This window comes from Labrus bergylta, chromosome 13 (assembly GCF_963930695.1).
Source record: "Labrus bergylta chromosome 13, fLabBer1.1, whole genome shotgun sequence".
NCBI classification, from domain to species: Eukaryota; Metazoa; Chordata; class Actinopteri; order Labriformes; family Labridae; genus Labrus; species Labrus bergylta.
The window spans coordinates 26,647,303-26,663,733 of record NC_089207.1 but is presented as its reverse complement, the minus strand read 5'-3'; the positions used below and the strand labels follow the sequence as shown (position 1 = coordinate 26,663,733).

At 38.3% G+C, this 16,431-nt stretch overlaps 2 protein-coding genes across 3 annotated transcripts in view; both read right to left on the bottom strand.

The window, feature by feature from the left end:
• The window catches only part of tanc1b (tetratricopeptide repeat, ankyrin repeat and coiled-coil containing 1b), a 99,162-nt gene extending 90,287 nt beyond the window's left edge, over nt 1-8,875 (bottom strand). For both annotated transcript variants that reach the window (XM_065962517.1, XM_020644183.3), the window contains exon 1: nt 8,754-8,875. The gene's annotated coding sequence lies outside the window, so the exon portion shown is untranslated. The remainder of the gene's footprint in view (nt 1-8,753) is intronic.
• Nucleotides 8,876-13,502: 4,627 nt separating this feature from the next.
• On the bottom strand, nt 13,503-15,945 carry dap1b (death associated protein 1b). The gene is made up of 4 exons (XM_020644164.3): nt 15,777-15,945; nt 14,303-14,399; nt 14,154-14,217; nt 13,503-14,060 (listed from the first exon to the last, which is right to left on the bottom strand). The coding sequence occupies exons 1-4, from the start codon at nt 15,844-15,846 to the stop codon at nt 13,944-13,946; spliced, it is 348 nt and encodes a 115-aa protein (XP_020499820.1). The 5' UTR covers nt 15,847-15,945; the 3' UTR covers nt 13,503-13,943.
• Nucleotides 15,946-16,431: the final 486 nt, after the last annotated feature.

The window sequence follows — 16,431 nt, the reverse complement described above, 5'->3', positions numbered from 1 at the left end:
GAGGGAATCCAGCCCTGAGTATGACTTGAATGAAAGCCAAACATGTGACAGTGTTGCCACTTGAACCAGTACAATATTGACTTGGTGAGAACATACAGTGTGTTGTAAACAATCAAAGAGAATACAGACAGAGACCTTCTTGCCTAGTGAAGAGACAGCTATGGCTCTAGATTCTGATAGTCATGAATGAAGATATTATTAAAAACACTTGCAGCAAAATCGTCTATTAAGTACCAAAGTATGAGCAAAATGTACAATTAGTATTATTTTTGGGGCTCTGCAGATGTTGCTCCTAAACAGGCAGATTCAAAGCTCTGTTTGAATTTTGTTAACCTCTCAACTCCTTGGCCATCTGAACATCGCAATGTGTGCTTTGTAGCTTTGTCTCTCTACAGAAAACACTGAGGCAGCTTTCAAACCACATAATAAACACATTTTGTTGCATCAACCATTAGCAATAATGTAATAATAAGTTCCTGCCCTGCAGAAGTCATTTTGGTATCTTCAAAAGTCTAATTGTATGAACGCTTTATCTGAAACAAGCATGAAGACGATATGTGCCTTGGGCTTAGGCTGTTTATTGGAGGTAGATTCCAGAGCAGAGGTACCACAATTTACTTCAAACACAGCTATATGCTTAAGCTGTAGTGAGGATATAATTGTGACCTTTCAAAGAAAGTCTCTTCATAGAGGAGCCATGGACTGCACGGTATGCAGTAAGATGGGCATCAAGATTCCTCAAGCCCTCAAAGTCAGGTCCAGCCGAGTGCTTTTTAGTTCTGTTTGGATATCAGCCTCAAAGCATGGGGCCTAACTAGGGGCCTTTCAATATTAAAACAGAGCAGTGAAAATCCCACAGTGTCTCACAGGTCTTTGTGGACACACACAAAGTGAATGGACTTTACAGACTCTTAATAACAACAACTGCTTTGTTCAAGACAACCAAAGAATCAGCAAAAGACCAAGAGAAGAAGTAGAGTATTTTCAATGGTGCTGCCTGTTTATTTACATCAAGTAAACAACAGTCTATTAATCGAAGGTCCTCAGCAGGCTTCAAATTTCCCCAAGCAAGTGAAGGAATAAACAACTCAGTGTGTTTAGACCATACAATGCTGCATTAAGGGTGCTTCCCCTCTGCTAGCATTGTCCACCTGGCACTCATCAGCTGTGTGACCTTCACATGTGGACTGTCTGTTACAGCCCAAGGCAACAATAAAAAAACGACTCCTGTCTCTGACACAACATAGAGATGGTTTCCTTTCACACAGGAGAAATTGGAAACCAAGGTGGTTAAGAGGGGCCTCGGGTTATCAACATGTATGCTTTTGCAGGTCATTCCTGACTTGATAGAGTTCAAATCCACACAGGTTGTGAGGAAGAAAAGATCCTTACCCACACAATGCAGGTGTGACATGTGGCTAATGGGGCCATCCGGCTATACCACAGTCACCTGAGAAGACGACTATATATAGAACGGAAATAGGATTGTTTGACCCAATTGCCTCTAGCAGGGAAGCATTTCACATACACCTGTGGTTGGTGAGTTAGGATCTGCTTTGTCCCCTGTTAGGTGCCACACAATAGAAGGAGCACCCTTAATCTCAGATCAACTCCACCACTTTTCCAGGATTGCAGTTATTTTCCACTCAATGAGTTCATCTCTTGTTTAAACGCCCTGCCGGCTTTATTCCTCAGTCTGATTCTACATGAATAATCACACTTAGATATCCACCCTGTTGTCGTGGTAACATGGAAATTCTCACCATGGGCTGACCTTCAAGTTTATTTATTAAACACCGCCTAGAAGTGATCGGATATTTTCAGATCCTCCTGTGAACTCCATAATTATCTATTCTTTTGTTGTCCGTTCACTGAATGCAGGAAACAGGCCCGGCCTGGACTGTGAGTTCAAGTGGTCCATAAACAAAGGGAAGTTAGCTAACAAAACTTTGAGGGAGGAAGTGTTGGGAGTAGGTACGGAGGACGGCAAAGTCTCCATGTCGGCCATTGTAAGCAAATGTTGTTATTCACATTAACATGAGTGTAAAGGAAATAACAAAAGAACAGACATTTTTATGCCACTAGTCTACCGCATTGACTCAAGGGCTTCCTGCACTGATCTCCACTTTTGGGCCTTTGTAAAGCAGGCCTTCATACTATAATGAGCACAAAAAGGAAATAATAGTATTTCAGCCAACGTTGCAAAAGAATATGCATTAAAACTAAGACTTTTTTAAAGTCAAATAAAGGCAATTGAGTGTTCAGCACAAGATTTTTATTCTTTAAGGAAATCCTTGAATTCCAATTAGCAGTCATACTGGCAGGCAGTCATACTGGCAGGCAGCCCCCTGACGCTTTCTGATTTCAAAGAAATATGAGACTGATAGCAGAGCTCAAAGGAAGCCAAATAATCTGACCTAAATTTTCAAAAATCTTGAATACACATACCATATGGTTTCTTCCTTAAGTCAGAGGCCACAAGGCTTTTGCATTACACTTCCACAATATTCAGAGAGGAAAAACCATCCACAACCACTGGGGTCTTAAGAAACTACTACCTTGTCTGCAGAAATACTTAGTGGTCCAGGAACTGAGCCTGTCACATGGTTCCTGCGGCTGAAATACAGGAACCGTTTCTTAAAAGAGCTGTCTGTATTTGATATAGTAGACATATACTATCATGAGTACTGGTGAAACAGATCACAGCTGATCCATGATCCTTGGAGCACCTTCCACGGTTCAGGATCAGACACCTGATCTGAGGATCGATCAGCTTTACAAACAGGAAGTAAATTAAGTCTTTTACGATATATTTTTACTATATTTGTATATTTTGTAATTTGTGTTGATATTTCATTGTGTATGGTTACTTTGTTTCAAAAGCTGCTGCAATGTTTCTGTTTCATCCCAGTGTGTCTGTATTTATCATGCAGGTATCAGCTTGGTTATGGGTGAGGACAATCACAAACTTAACATAAGTAATGTTATAGCCTGCTGCAGTTTGTAGCTGTAAACTGAGCTAAACAAAATCTTTTAAACAGCACAGTGTTCAGCCCAGAAACAGAAGATATAGTCCCAAAATGCGCATCATAAATAAAAGGGAGTCCAATATTATTATTGAAATAGTATAGAATTCAATATGTATAGCCTATGCAGCAAAAATTGAGGATGTGATACATTATTAAAATTCATGGACATGCATTTGGATTTGTAGTGCTGTTAAAATGCAAAGTTTCAGTCAGAGCTAGCTAAGGAGTAGAAAAGTTGTCTTTTTTTCATTGTCGGCCCAAAAAAAACTATTTTCTAGGACTAGGTGTAAAAATAGCATTATATCTGTACTGTAGTATGCATGATATGTAGTGCTACTTGTTAAAGTTATCATTATACTCATCCAAGAGAATATATGACATTTCATGGGAGAATCTTCCAAATTAAATTACAAAAGAGGCTGGTATACAATTTGAGACGGCTTTCATTATTGCCCTTTACCTGTGCATTTTTCTCATCACAGACACAGGCAGATTTAAAATTGTATCTTGGGGCAAAGCCAGCTAGCTTCTTATATGAGGAGGCCTAAACACATGGCTCAGTGTGAAATTACAACGGATAACGAGTCTGATCTACTCATTATACTGCCATGGGAAAAGCACTTTCATTTTGGAAAGACTGACTCTCCCTGAGCCCACTTGTCCTTGATCTTCTATGACTGATGAACAACTCCAGACACAGGCCTACATGCTGGCTCAGCAGTGACAACAGGAAAACCTTTGTCTTTTTTTATCCCAGCAGTGCTGCTCCAGAAGTGTCAAGGCATGTTTTAGAGGGCGATCATTGCTCTAAATATAAGGTTTCACCCCAAGCTCTGGAAACTGACTAAACCTGAAATTAAATGAAAGAAAAGGCCAAAACAAAATAAACATCCCATTATCTTGGCTACACACTGATTAAAACGTTTAATCTACATTAATGTAACTGGACAGGTCAGAGTGTAACAATGATTTATGGATGAGTTATGGATGTCCTCCAAGCCTTAACAAAACAGTGTTCCTACTGTCAAATGAGTTTTAAGTCTTTTCACAATAATTACACACCAACGACCCTCCTTTCTGTCGTCGCCATCAGCCAGCAACAGATCTAACTGCATGCTGAGTAACAACAATCATCTCATCAGAGTTACAGTCATTAACTCCTGCTATCACAGTTGATTAAACTTTATCACTCTATTACCAATTTGCCGAAGCAATCAGTAAGTGTTAATGAACATCTGGAGAAAGGATAAATAAAGGCGGACCACTGTTGCTTACACTCAGTCTGACATTTGCCTCCCAGTGGGCTTGGTATTTGATTACGGGTAAAACATTAACAAGTTGTGTTTAAAGTCTACAGGAAGTTCCTTCAAACACTTTGTCGGCCAGAGGGTCACATACGAGTGAATCAACATCTGAGCTCACATTAGATTTATAGGTGTGCAGGAATATTGTTGACTTGTATTCAGTTTAATGAAATAAGTCTAGTAATGTTAAGTCTAGTATGTAAACTGGGATTTCAGCCCATGGACATTCAACAGGGCTGCAGAGTAAAAGCCCTTTGCAGATAAGATTATCACTTGACCACTTTGAGTGCAGGTTTATTCTTAGCCTGTCACTCTAACACTCAGAAAAAGTCAATGAACTTTAACAAGGGAAGAGACAGTTTGACTTTTTATGCCATAACTATCAGCATAGAAAGCTATCAAAAAAAGTGTATACTTGCTCAAACACACCCTGGTTCAGCTGAGATGGACACAAATGGATACACCTGCCTGAGCCTAATCCAAATATTAGTTGTTATGACGGGCTAGAGCTGTTATTCTACCAAGGTACAACCTTCTTGAAGTATTATTTTGGGCAGAAAGCTTAAATAAAAATATATATAATTATAAGAAGTTAATGGGAAGGCGTTGATAGGAAGACATTTAACCTTATAATGGAAACAAACCACCAACCAGAGTAACTTATTAGTCTAATGATGGCATTATGGTGACGGCATACAACAGCATCATTTTGTTTATTAAGAGGGAGAAAGCAACAAACTGTTCATCAACGTAATTGTTAAAAAAGACGGCTCTTATTCAACTCCACACTCCTAGAAATAGAGACGTCTCTGTCCAGGTACAGATTATTGCTGTCACAATCATGCAGAGATCCGAGCTGATAACAAGATACAGTTTCTGTATCTGTACTAGCTTTCAAAGCTAACACAAATTCAAAGGCATTCAAACGAACAGTGCTTCTGTTTATTATCCAAATATACAAAAAAATATGCACAAAATGAATGTCCTATAATAACTAGACACGAATACTGCTGCATATGTCTCCCTTGAAATGTCTGAGGGACTCTGTATCTCTAAATTGCTGCCTTTCCCTATCTGTCTCTGGGGCTTTCAAAAAAGCTTGACAAAAATGTAAATCAGTAACAGCTGTTACTAAGAAACACTTCCAAACCCACACGTGCTTTAGATACACATGCAAGCAAGAAAGAGAACCCAGAGCTTAATTTAACGACATGACCAAATCCACTTAAAGATTTAAAATAAAGAAATTACCTGGCATGATGTACAAATCCCACTATAATAGCCTACCGGTACATATTATGATGCAAATTACATTTTGTTCGCAGAGCTTGACTTAAACATCTCTTGGGATGAGGACAATGCTTCCTTTTTTTCAGATATGCAACGATATGAAAACATTTCTACAGAACATTTAACGCAGGAAACAATGCTTGGAGTGATTAAAAGTGTTTGTTATCAACTAGTTTGTTGGGTGAATCGTACTCTGATTCTAAGCACTTCTTGCAGCATGTTACAGAGCATCACACTTGTGCAGGTCGTAACTCACCACTACATTTGGTTGGCAAAGATACTTTTATGAACATATTTCTTTGAAAAAGCAACATTTTAATTACCTTTGTATTGTCAAATGGGTGCAAATAATCAATGAAGAAAAGATCCATATTCATCATGACAGCTGCCATATCTGGAATTATTCCTTCTAAATCTGTATCTCTCACTGGTGTGGCATCTAAGATCATATTCTTGATAGTTGTTATTATAGTAAGAAGATAGATAATCTTCTTGGTTTTTATAATTCAATTAAAATGCCATCCAAAGACCTACCAGAGTCTTGGCTGTTAGCTTACACACCAGCCCAAAGAACCAATCAAATATGAAAAGAAGTACAGGAGTTCACATCTTAGGAGACCCTGAAGAGAGTAAAAGGACATTACATTGGTTTCAATATGTGTGGTCAGGCTTGGTTTGTGATATGAAGTGTCTTGGATTTCCAAATCAAAACAATCCCCCACTACAAAATTCAAGATTTATTCAAAAGCGATCTTGATTAAAGCAGCCGGTACAATGGTAAAATGGACTTGAGTGTATTGTGCTTTTCAAGTCTTCTGACTACTCGAAGTGCTTTTAATACAGCAGGCCACACTTACCCATTCACACACTGATGGCAAAGGCTGCTATTTAAAGTGTCCATCAGTATTAACTAATCTCATTCATACACATTCACACGCCACTAACGTAGCAGCAGGTACAATTTGGGGTACAGTGTCTTGCCCAATGACACTTCAATATGTGGCTGCAGGACCTGAGGATCAAACCGCCGACCTTGGTTGAGAGACGAACAACTCTGTCACTGAGTCACAGCCGCATAGCTGCCGCATACCTGAACCCCAAAACAACATACATATGTCTTTCGTATTGGTACCCGTCAGTATTCCTAGGTTTATCAGTTAGGGTTGGTGGCCATTTCCATAGCCTTTTGTTTTTTTATAAGTATTTTGTTCCTTCCTTTTGGAGTGGCAGGGGGTTGTGTTGGGGTGGCCCCCCACACATGATTGGTAGGGGAAACTCTCATGCCTCACCAATGAGAAACCCCATTCAAAAGTACAAAATCATCAACTTCATCATCAACAACTCAGTGTGTGCTGTCTGTCAGGTCACTGGCACGAATAACTTTTCCTCCTCAGCCATAACAATGTGACTCTGATGCCAGCATCTGTTACCGGCCAACTGGCAGGGGACCATGGGAACCAGGCTCTGTAGAGACTGGGAGGCAGACCATTGTGGCTCTTTTAATAAGAGACAAGCACTCTAAGGTGCAAACATCTCATAACCCTGCAGTTGGTAGACAATTGGGGTAGCTCTAACCTTAGCATAGAGGCATGCAAATACACAGTAATAGAGTAAAATTGACTGAAAATATGTTTGAAAGTTATTGCTGAGTGTCTCCAGGTGAACTTGCACACAGAATGAGTGTCAGCAGCAGAGCCTGCTCCACCTGTTGAGTTCAAAATGGTAAATCAACACTGCATGAAGAACAGTGGAATTGTCCTTGGAGCTACAGTAAAACATGCACCTTGACACAGGAAACAGCAAATATTGTGGCAGAGTCTGTCAAAGTAAATTGCCAAGGGGGGTTATGAGCTTATGTAGACTTCAAAATGCTTTTCAAAGAGCACACCGAATCGATGACTTCATGTTCGCACAATGGTCAAAGCTGAATCCTGACATTTACAAGCAATTTCTCAGAAGGGGAATACAGATCTTTGAATCCAACACCTGGCAGAGTTGCAAGGGGATTCCTCCATTGGAAACATGCTGAATATAGCAATATAAGACCAGTGGTCAAACATCAATTACTCAATCTAAGTGGGCGGCTGAGATTACAAACCTACTTTAAGCCCTAAACCTACAACTATATCTGGATTGGGTTCTGGTTTGAAAACCACTGAATCCAATCACTAAACGACAGGCTAGTATTAGAATCAAGCAAGACCACACAGTAATAGGAAAAGTAATTAACTTCTTAGGAAAACATCTGCATGTCACATTTAAGTAAAGTAGAAATTATTCAGGTACCTAACTTCATAATACATTTTAGCATTTTAACACATGCACTAACAAGCTATTAAAGCTACTCTGAAACTCTTCTGATGCTCCAACAATGCTTTCATTATTCATTTACCTTCAAATTGGTTGTAAATGACTTATGTTCTAGCATTTAGGCTTTAAGATATGTAAAAAGGGGGAGGTTCTTCAGAGAATATTCTAGAGATCTTTAAATAGTAAGTTTTGTTTGAAAAAAAACTCTGAAAAATATATATTTTATTAAGATATTTTATAAATATGATATCTAGCCTAGTTCAGTCTTGGCACTGACTCACATGGGCTGATCCTTGCATCCATTTAATATCGTTTTTCTCTTATTTTCTTTCCTTAATTTTTGACATTTTATATAGATACAAAACTGTAATGAAACGTGTCCGAAAAATACTCAAGTTTTAATGCTAAATTTCCAATAACCTAACTTTAAAGTAAGTCTATAGCAACGACATATTTACCGTCTCCTTTTTGTCCCGTAAGCTTGAACCTACCTGTAAAAGTTTCACTCAACTTTACGCAACTGAGTTTGTTGCCAAGACAACGGACTACTTTGAGAAACGGTTAACAGTTAACGTAATGCAGACAGAAAATAACTCGAAACACGAGGTTAAATAAACTTAAACAACTTCAGGATAAGACACACAGCTGTCACTCCCGTTGCTTTTGAAGGCTACTCAATGGGCATGTCCCGACATTCCTCCCCACAAACTCCCACTAAACTCTAGAGCAATTTCACCTACTTTTCTGAACCGGTGAACCGATGCTTCCATGTTACTTAAGTCGACACAAACAGCTTGTACGTATTTTTTTTTAGTCTTACCTGATAAATGTCATGGATATTAAAGAAGTTTCCCAGTCTTCCAGCAGCGTATCTCCACACAAACTCAATCCCCCACTTGATTCACCAAGGTAGGCTACGGGTCCGGGACGCCGGGCTCCTCCTCCTCCTCCTCCACGCATGATGAGGTCATCAGAAGGGAAGCTCCTCGACTGAGGAACCAAGCTACCCCTCCTTCCTCCTCACTCCTTCCTCCTCTTCCTCATATGTTTGTGCTTTGGTTTGTGCATGCCTCATGGTCGTGGCAGGATGCTTGAGTTAAGATGTAGGCCTATATACAACACCACTTTAAATAAGAAGGTGTCTAAACTTATTAAATCATTCATGTTTTCTTTCTTCAACTAGGCCTACCTGTCTACTGATGATTGCCGCAGGTTAACACAAATGTAGCAGCGCTTTCAGGAATTTCCCGCCAACAAACTTAAATTAGCTAATTGCCTCAAAGCGTGTCTTCATTGTCCTTGTGATTAGTAGACCAGAGGCAGATCTGATTGCTATTTTTCTCAGAAATTTGATGGGAAATTAGAAACTTATAAATAGCCTAATGTAGTGTTTTGTGAAGCCGATAAAAGAAAAAGAAGGTTTAGTTTCATGCTAAGACCCCTTTCTAATGTTGTCACACTTGCATTATAGTTTTTTTTGTTTTTTTTTACAAATTGCAATCTAAATTAATTTTAAATTCACTCACCACACTGCCAAGGATTTGTTGGTCAAATTTCAATGTGCTGGGTCCAAAAATACTGGAATCTGTTCCAAAACACAGAGGCTATCAAGCTATTTATCACCTGGTTAATATTAAGATACACCTTCTGTTTATTTTTGTATTAGGCCTAGGGTCTAATTCTCAATGTATTTCATTACATTTTACTGTTAATTATATCTCATACAACTGCATTAGACAATATTAATTCATTTATTGAACTATGGTTGGGTAAATGATTGGAAACTCAAATTCAAAGAAAAGTACATGTGTGTATTACATTTCAAGATACTTTAGGCCTGTTTCCATTGTTTCAACATCAAATTGAAGTATTTAGATTTGATTATAAAAAGGAATATAAACTAATCAACAAACATTTAAACGTTTGGTCTAGAATGGATTATGAAATAAGCAAGCAGTATGTGCAAACATTTTATGAACAAAGCTTTGAAATGGTCAGGCTTTTCAAACATCTTTTGGTTTTCAAAGAAATTAAGAAGGTTTTAATAGTTAATAAACACTGTTTTTACTCTTCTCTGGCGTTTTAAGACTATTCATCAGTAATGGAATGAAATGATTAGCTACATGCCTAATTCAGATGATAATGACTTTCTTTAACTTTTATTCCATGTACTTTCCTCGTGTCCTGAATTATTTACCCCCTCTGCAGCACAATATTTAACACACAAGACATGTAGGAGCTTATAAAACATGATGTACTGCTACATTAAGCTATCCAAGGGTAGATAAAAAAAACATGGCACCACCTGGACTGTCTACAGCATTAAAACACGGCTTAACATGGAAGATTTATCACTCTGAACGAGTCCTTCTTTATAAGCACTTATAAGCTGCCCATGATCCTTTACTTTCACACAGCTTTCAAATGCCTGATGAATAATATAATTTTGTTTCTGTTGATATTTTGAGTTTTAAGAACCTTAGCATTTATGTGGTGGCTAAAGCTGGATGTGAAGTAGTGCATTTTGTTTAATTCTAAATCTGAGTCCAACGTAGATATCTAGACCTCAGATTGAATAATTTGCATAGAGCTCCTTTAAATCTAATTATTACCTTATTTCTAAAAAAAAAATGCATGTTGTACAAAACTGTAACTAACAAACTTATAATTGTGCATATTAATGCTGAGGCTGCTTGATAATTGTTTTTACATCTTAAGGCTTTAGACTCTCTGACTGATCTTACATGGTGAAAGTCATTCTACACTTTAGTCTATAGTGACATCATGAGGTAACAAAATGTATTGCAGCTTGTGGAAAATCTCACTAAGATCATTTTAAACCACAGGGTAATAACAGGAACATGTTGATTTTTATATTTGTATTGCTTTTTGTTTGGCTTCAATATACGTTTGTAAAACTTCAAGTTTACCATTATGAAAAAAGAAGAAGAACATTTTAGGTCTGTAAACCTCATCTCCTCCATTATCCCATTTCTTTGTGAGGCAGTGTTTTTCAGTCAGTGCAGAGTGTTTTCTCAGCAGTTAGGTAGGCGTCTCGGGGTCAGTGAGGCTCCTCAGATGGTCGAGAACGGGCAGACACTGGCAATAAAATGCACCCCGTCTGCAAGTCAGAAGACCACCAACTGCTCTACTCCTCATACAGAGCAGCAGAGGTCTCTGAACATCAGAAAGGGTGATCGTATCAAAGGCATGTGTGAACAGCATGAGCATCACTGAGAATTCAGGGTCAGCACACTGTGTTTACAAAGTTATCATCAAGCCTTTTGTTTGTGAAAGAAAGTTCAGTTATTGTTGGTCGACTTCATAGTGCAAACATAAAGGCCCGTTTATGAACACACACCAACAGGGAGAAATACTAGAACTATCAGGATCAACGTGTTGACAGCTGAGGGATAGATTTCTGTTGTGTATTCGTCTTTAGTCACACGTTGTTTGTTAAAGTTGTTTTGAAAGAAAATGCTAATATTTGTTTGTCAAACGTTTGTCACACACTGTTAAAGTTTGTCATAACAGTAAAATACTGGCACCAGTGGAGCTCTTGTATTTTACAGTTCATTTTAAAATTCTGTGTAATCAACAGTAGTGTGTCACTGTAAAGATACAATGTTATGAATTACAGTAGTTGCTGTATTTTGTTGAGTTACAGTAGAATAGTGGAAGCAGGGTTTCCAGTATATTACTATTTTTCTACAATATGTTGTTCACTGTTCACTTAATGACATTACTTTTGCTTAAACAGTATTAGTTTAAACATCCTATCATCTTGTACAATCCCAATTTGTTATGCTTTTTGGGACACTTGAACAGAACAGAGCCACCATTATTGCTTTAAGTAACACCAAGGCCTTTTCTGCATTGACAACTCAAACTGCTTGTTGTGAAAAATCACTTTTAAAATCAACATTTTAACCAGAGGGTTTTGCTGCAGGTAGCTTTTATATCCTAATCTTACGGTTTTCTTTTCATTTTTATATATGCCTAATTTCACAAGGTTTTTTAAATCATCAGGTTCATTGTTCAGCGCATACATGAAATGAACAAACACAGTTAGCAGGCTGAGGAATCTAACGTGGGAACCAGCTAACTGTTCATAACTCACTTGGCCAAGCATCGCCATTTTTTCCAACTCATTTACAATTCACCCCGGGCGTGTTTTCATGAACATGAGCCTAAAATCATACAGTCTCCCAGAAAATTCCCCAAATCCAAGGTCTGCCTGAACAACAATCATGTTAAACATAAGGTAGTCTTCATAAAGAGTTTGTAAAATGTGACACAAGTATGATAAGGCAGCCAAATGTGTTTCATTGCATGATAGTTTCTGCTGTACCTAAACAATCCTCCGGCTGGCTCTAATTAATGTGGTAATGTTGTTTTTCATTTTAAAGGCTTAAGGTAAAATATTAGTTTTTTTCTGTTACACTGCTGTGGGCTGGGAGAATGGCATTTTGACCTTTCATGGATATGCAGATAAGAAAAAGAAGGTAAATTACATGGAATCTTGAATGGTGCATGTAGGAGCCCTGCATTCATATATAGGTATAATATGGTCATGATCAAACTTTGCATGTAATGTTGTGATCTTAAATCTATTTTTTTTGTAACTTGATGTTTATAAAAAAATAAATAAAAAAAAACCACAATTTAGGTTTTCAGAAAAAACACCCGACTGCTATCACGCGTGTTTGAGTATTTTACCCTCAAGCTAAGTCAAGCAGTTTCTGTGTTTTATTGAGTGACAAGAAATAAAAGCTAGGAACAGTCAGAGGAACAGGGGGCATTTAAAGACTCGTTTACTCTTAAAGTGGTATGTAAAAAAAATCTTTAAGCAACATCTATGACTTGGCAATGCAGGGCGTTCTGTATAAAAGCTTCTAACATGTTAATGTAGTGATTTTTAAGGGCCTTAAAACTTGGATTTTCAAGAACATCAACAGCCTTTTGACCCCCCTTTCCCCTCCATATCACCTCACACCCATCATCCCCCCACCTCTCCTCCTGGTCACACACACACTCATCTCTCATCCATCTGTATTATTATTGTATTATAGTATGTTCATATTCTTTAAATTATCTGTAAACTTGTATAACATGCTCACTGCATCTTAATCTGTATATTATTAGTATAGCATGCTCACTGCACCTTAATCTGTATATTATTAGTATAGCATGCTCACTGCATCTTAATCTGTATATTATAATCCTAAAAACACACTTATTTTGTAGCATTACTTATTTATAGCATTTATTTATATTTATTGCATCCCATTAATCCAGCCATCCAGATTTACCTAATAATTCACTTTTTTTGGCTACATCTGTAAATTTTGCAATTACTGTACATAGCACAGACTCTTGCACTTTCTGCTTATTTGCACTTCTGGTGAGATGCCAAACCTCATTTCATTACTCTATACTTGTATATGTGTAATGACAATAAAGTTGAATCTCATCTCATCTCAGCCTTCAAGTTGCTTAACAGTTAAATATTGCCACCTAGTGCCCATCGTTGCCTACTACAGAAGAATCAGAAATAAGGAGATCCAGGTCTGATGACACCATGCAATATTTATTTATTAAATCTACTTAGTGCCAAGCATTACATATGAAAGATTTCACTGGGGAAAAAAACTGTCTGAAAACATCACCTCATGGTTAACATACCCAGAAGCCATCTGTTATTCGTCAGCTGGTGAACAATACAGCATGTCCCTTACAACACTAGAAAAGGCACATTTAATGCTGGTTTATAGATTTCTCACAAAGAAGAACAGCATGAAAAAAAGAGTTAATTCTTTCTAGAAAGTAAATGTGGAGCTCAACAAAAGCTTTCTCTCCCTCAACAGACACTTCACAAACAACCTGTCAGCCCCCCCCCCCCCCCTCCTCCTGTGTCTAACACTTAATATTTGTCTTTCACAGTTGACTTAACAGAATTCCCACGGGGCGTTTTTCTTCTTCTTCATCCTTTTTATTAAACAAGTGTTGTTCACTGCTTCCTCGGCTGCTGGATGAAAAAGGTCTTGGGCCAGTGGGGCTTCTCCACCGCAGGCCGCACCTTACTGTGCCTCACACTCACTGGTGTCTCTGGAAAATCATGGCTCAGCTGAAAAATAGCAAAGCATCTGTTTATCACCCAGAAGACTCTACTACGGCATGACAAAATGACTATTTAAGAATAGGAAATTATTTTGTTTACCTTGTCGAGAGTTCCTGCCAGGAGAATGCTGACTTGTTGCATCCTGTTGGAGGTGGCCAGGGACCTGTTGCGAGATCACATGAGTTTCACATTTCCTTCATAACAAGCTGACCTATAATGGTCGAAGATGAAGATGACTGTAGGCTTACCTCGCTTTATCAGACCTCTTAGTGTCCTTCTCTTGACTCCCATGAGTGCCACTGTCTTCCGCGCTCTTTTTGGCCACCCGCTTACCTCCAGCCTTCACTTAAACCAAGAAAAGAAGACTTTTTCAAATGTGTGTTCCCATGCGTGTTGGCTTCTTTTGTGTGCAGAATTTTTTAACTGTCAAAATATGCAGGGGACCCAAACCCTTTTTTTATTTTTATTTTTGAAGGCAAGAGAAACTTTATTGATCCCCATGGGGGATCAAGAAAACAATAGAGAGGGAGGTTGACACTGCCACATCAAGCAGCCACCCAGAGCAGTGCCGGATACGAGCAAGTTTTTTTTTTGTAAATAGGAAAAACTTTTGTGGGGGAAAACCCTAAAGGATTGTTTGCTTTTGAAATTTAAAAATACTAAACGCAGGACATTAGAAAAAAGGTTCAAGCCAGTGATGTAGCCTACTGGGTCAAAAAATGTATAGAGGAATCAGGTGCTCTCCAAAAACAGAGGACAGAAGTGAAATATCTTATAAATAATTAGGACGGTTGTGTATATATATATATATATATATACACACACACACACACACGCAATAATAGCAGGCCATTGATGTTCAGTATCTACAGTTCAACTTGAGGGACTGATCTACATTTTACCAGCCTCAGGGTCTGGGGTTAATCCGAGAGGTCAAAACAACAGACTGGCAGCACCAGGGAAAAAAACTTCAACACATAGGCATAGCCTAGTGGTCTGTTATTACACAATCTTGTTTTTTTCCCCCTCAATGTTTGAAAATCTTCCAGATTGAATTCATAAAAAAATATATAAGAAATGTAAAATGACTTAACTCAGACGTCATGTAAACACAAAGCCTGTTATTTGTAGTCACGCAGGTAGACTTCAAACTTGGCGAACGAGATTAGCAGCAAATTGTCATACATCTGTTGCACATGACGTAAAATTGTCTTTTTAAAATAGTTCAATCACTTCTCCTTTAATCGTGCAATTCTCACCGAACAATGGAAAACTTGAATTGCATGCAAAAAAATTCAGACAATCCAAATAAAAGAAAGAAGAAAAAAAACACCCACAAAAGGCTTTTTAATTACAGTCGGTTTCATCATCAATATTTGAATTCATTAAAAGGCTCGTACATGGGGATTTACCCTGTGAGAACACAGTGTTACTTTCACGACGGGCCTTCATGAGGAGAAGGCGTGTGACTAAATCACGGCTGCAACCGAGTCTCACGTTTGATCACTAATCACTAGCAATCACTAAAAATCCACAGATTCCATCATTTGTCGTATTGCGTGTAAAAGCAGCAGCCTGCGCAGTATAACGAGGTTAACACAACACTCTGTGACTCTGGGTGAGCACGGCTGTGTTCATGCGTCGAGGTGTGCACAACAACATCGCTTTGTCTCAATGTAGTGAAAAACACAATTCAAACTCAGTGCAAATTAAAGCGCATACCTGCTGGAGGGTGTCCAGCTTTCAGCAAAGGAGAGTCCCTCGCTCCAGATTTGTTCAGTTGTTGCACCATTTTTTCGAAAAGTTTCCAGAGAAAAGCAAAGAAATGCACCTAACTCTTCACAACGCCCACTACGATGTTTTTATGCTCAAACAGAGATGACGTAGTGCTGCGTTGCGACAGGAAGCCCACAGACAGAGAGACGCCTCTTTGTTATTCAATTCTACATTTAGCAGACGCTTTTACCTTTTCACTGATGGTGAACTGGAACAGCGACAATGTAGCATACTGATCATTTTACTAGTTATACTTATTGTTCTGTATATCTAAAAAAAAAAAAAAGTAGCCCTTAATTTTGTTATTGTTGAAAACTCTTATTTTGAAAATCTTGATAAAATTACATTTTGGCAAATACCAAAAAAAAAGCCTGCGATGACCCATCAACAACAACACCATTGGTATCCAGTTAGGCATTTTTGTCAATTATAATTATATCATTTCTCCTTTTCATGCTACGGAAACACAGAAAAACATTTAACTTTTTTTTCTACATCAGAATACTTTTAGCTCCTGGTTACTTTACACTAATGTTGAAAAATGCCAACGCGGAAGTGCAAAATCCTGCAGTTCGTCGAGTGTCCGCTTGAGGCTGGCTGT

Coding starts and splice junctions, on each gene's coding strand:
- dap1b (XM_020644164.3), bottom strand. CDS start 15,846: ATGGTGCAACAACTGAACAAATCTGGAGCGAGGGACTCTCCTTTGCTG. Junction 14,218..14,302: donor AAGAGGTCTGATAAAGCGAG/GTAAGCCTACAG, acceptor ATCTCGCAACAG/GTCCCTGGCCACCTCCAACA. Junction 14,061..14,153: donor TGGCAGGAACTCTCGACAAG/GTAAACAAAATA, acceptor GCTATTTTTCAG/CTGAGCCATGATTTTCCAGA.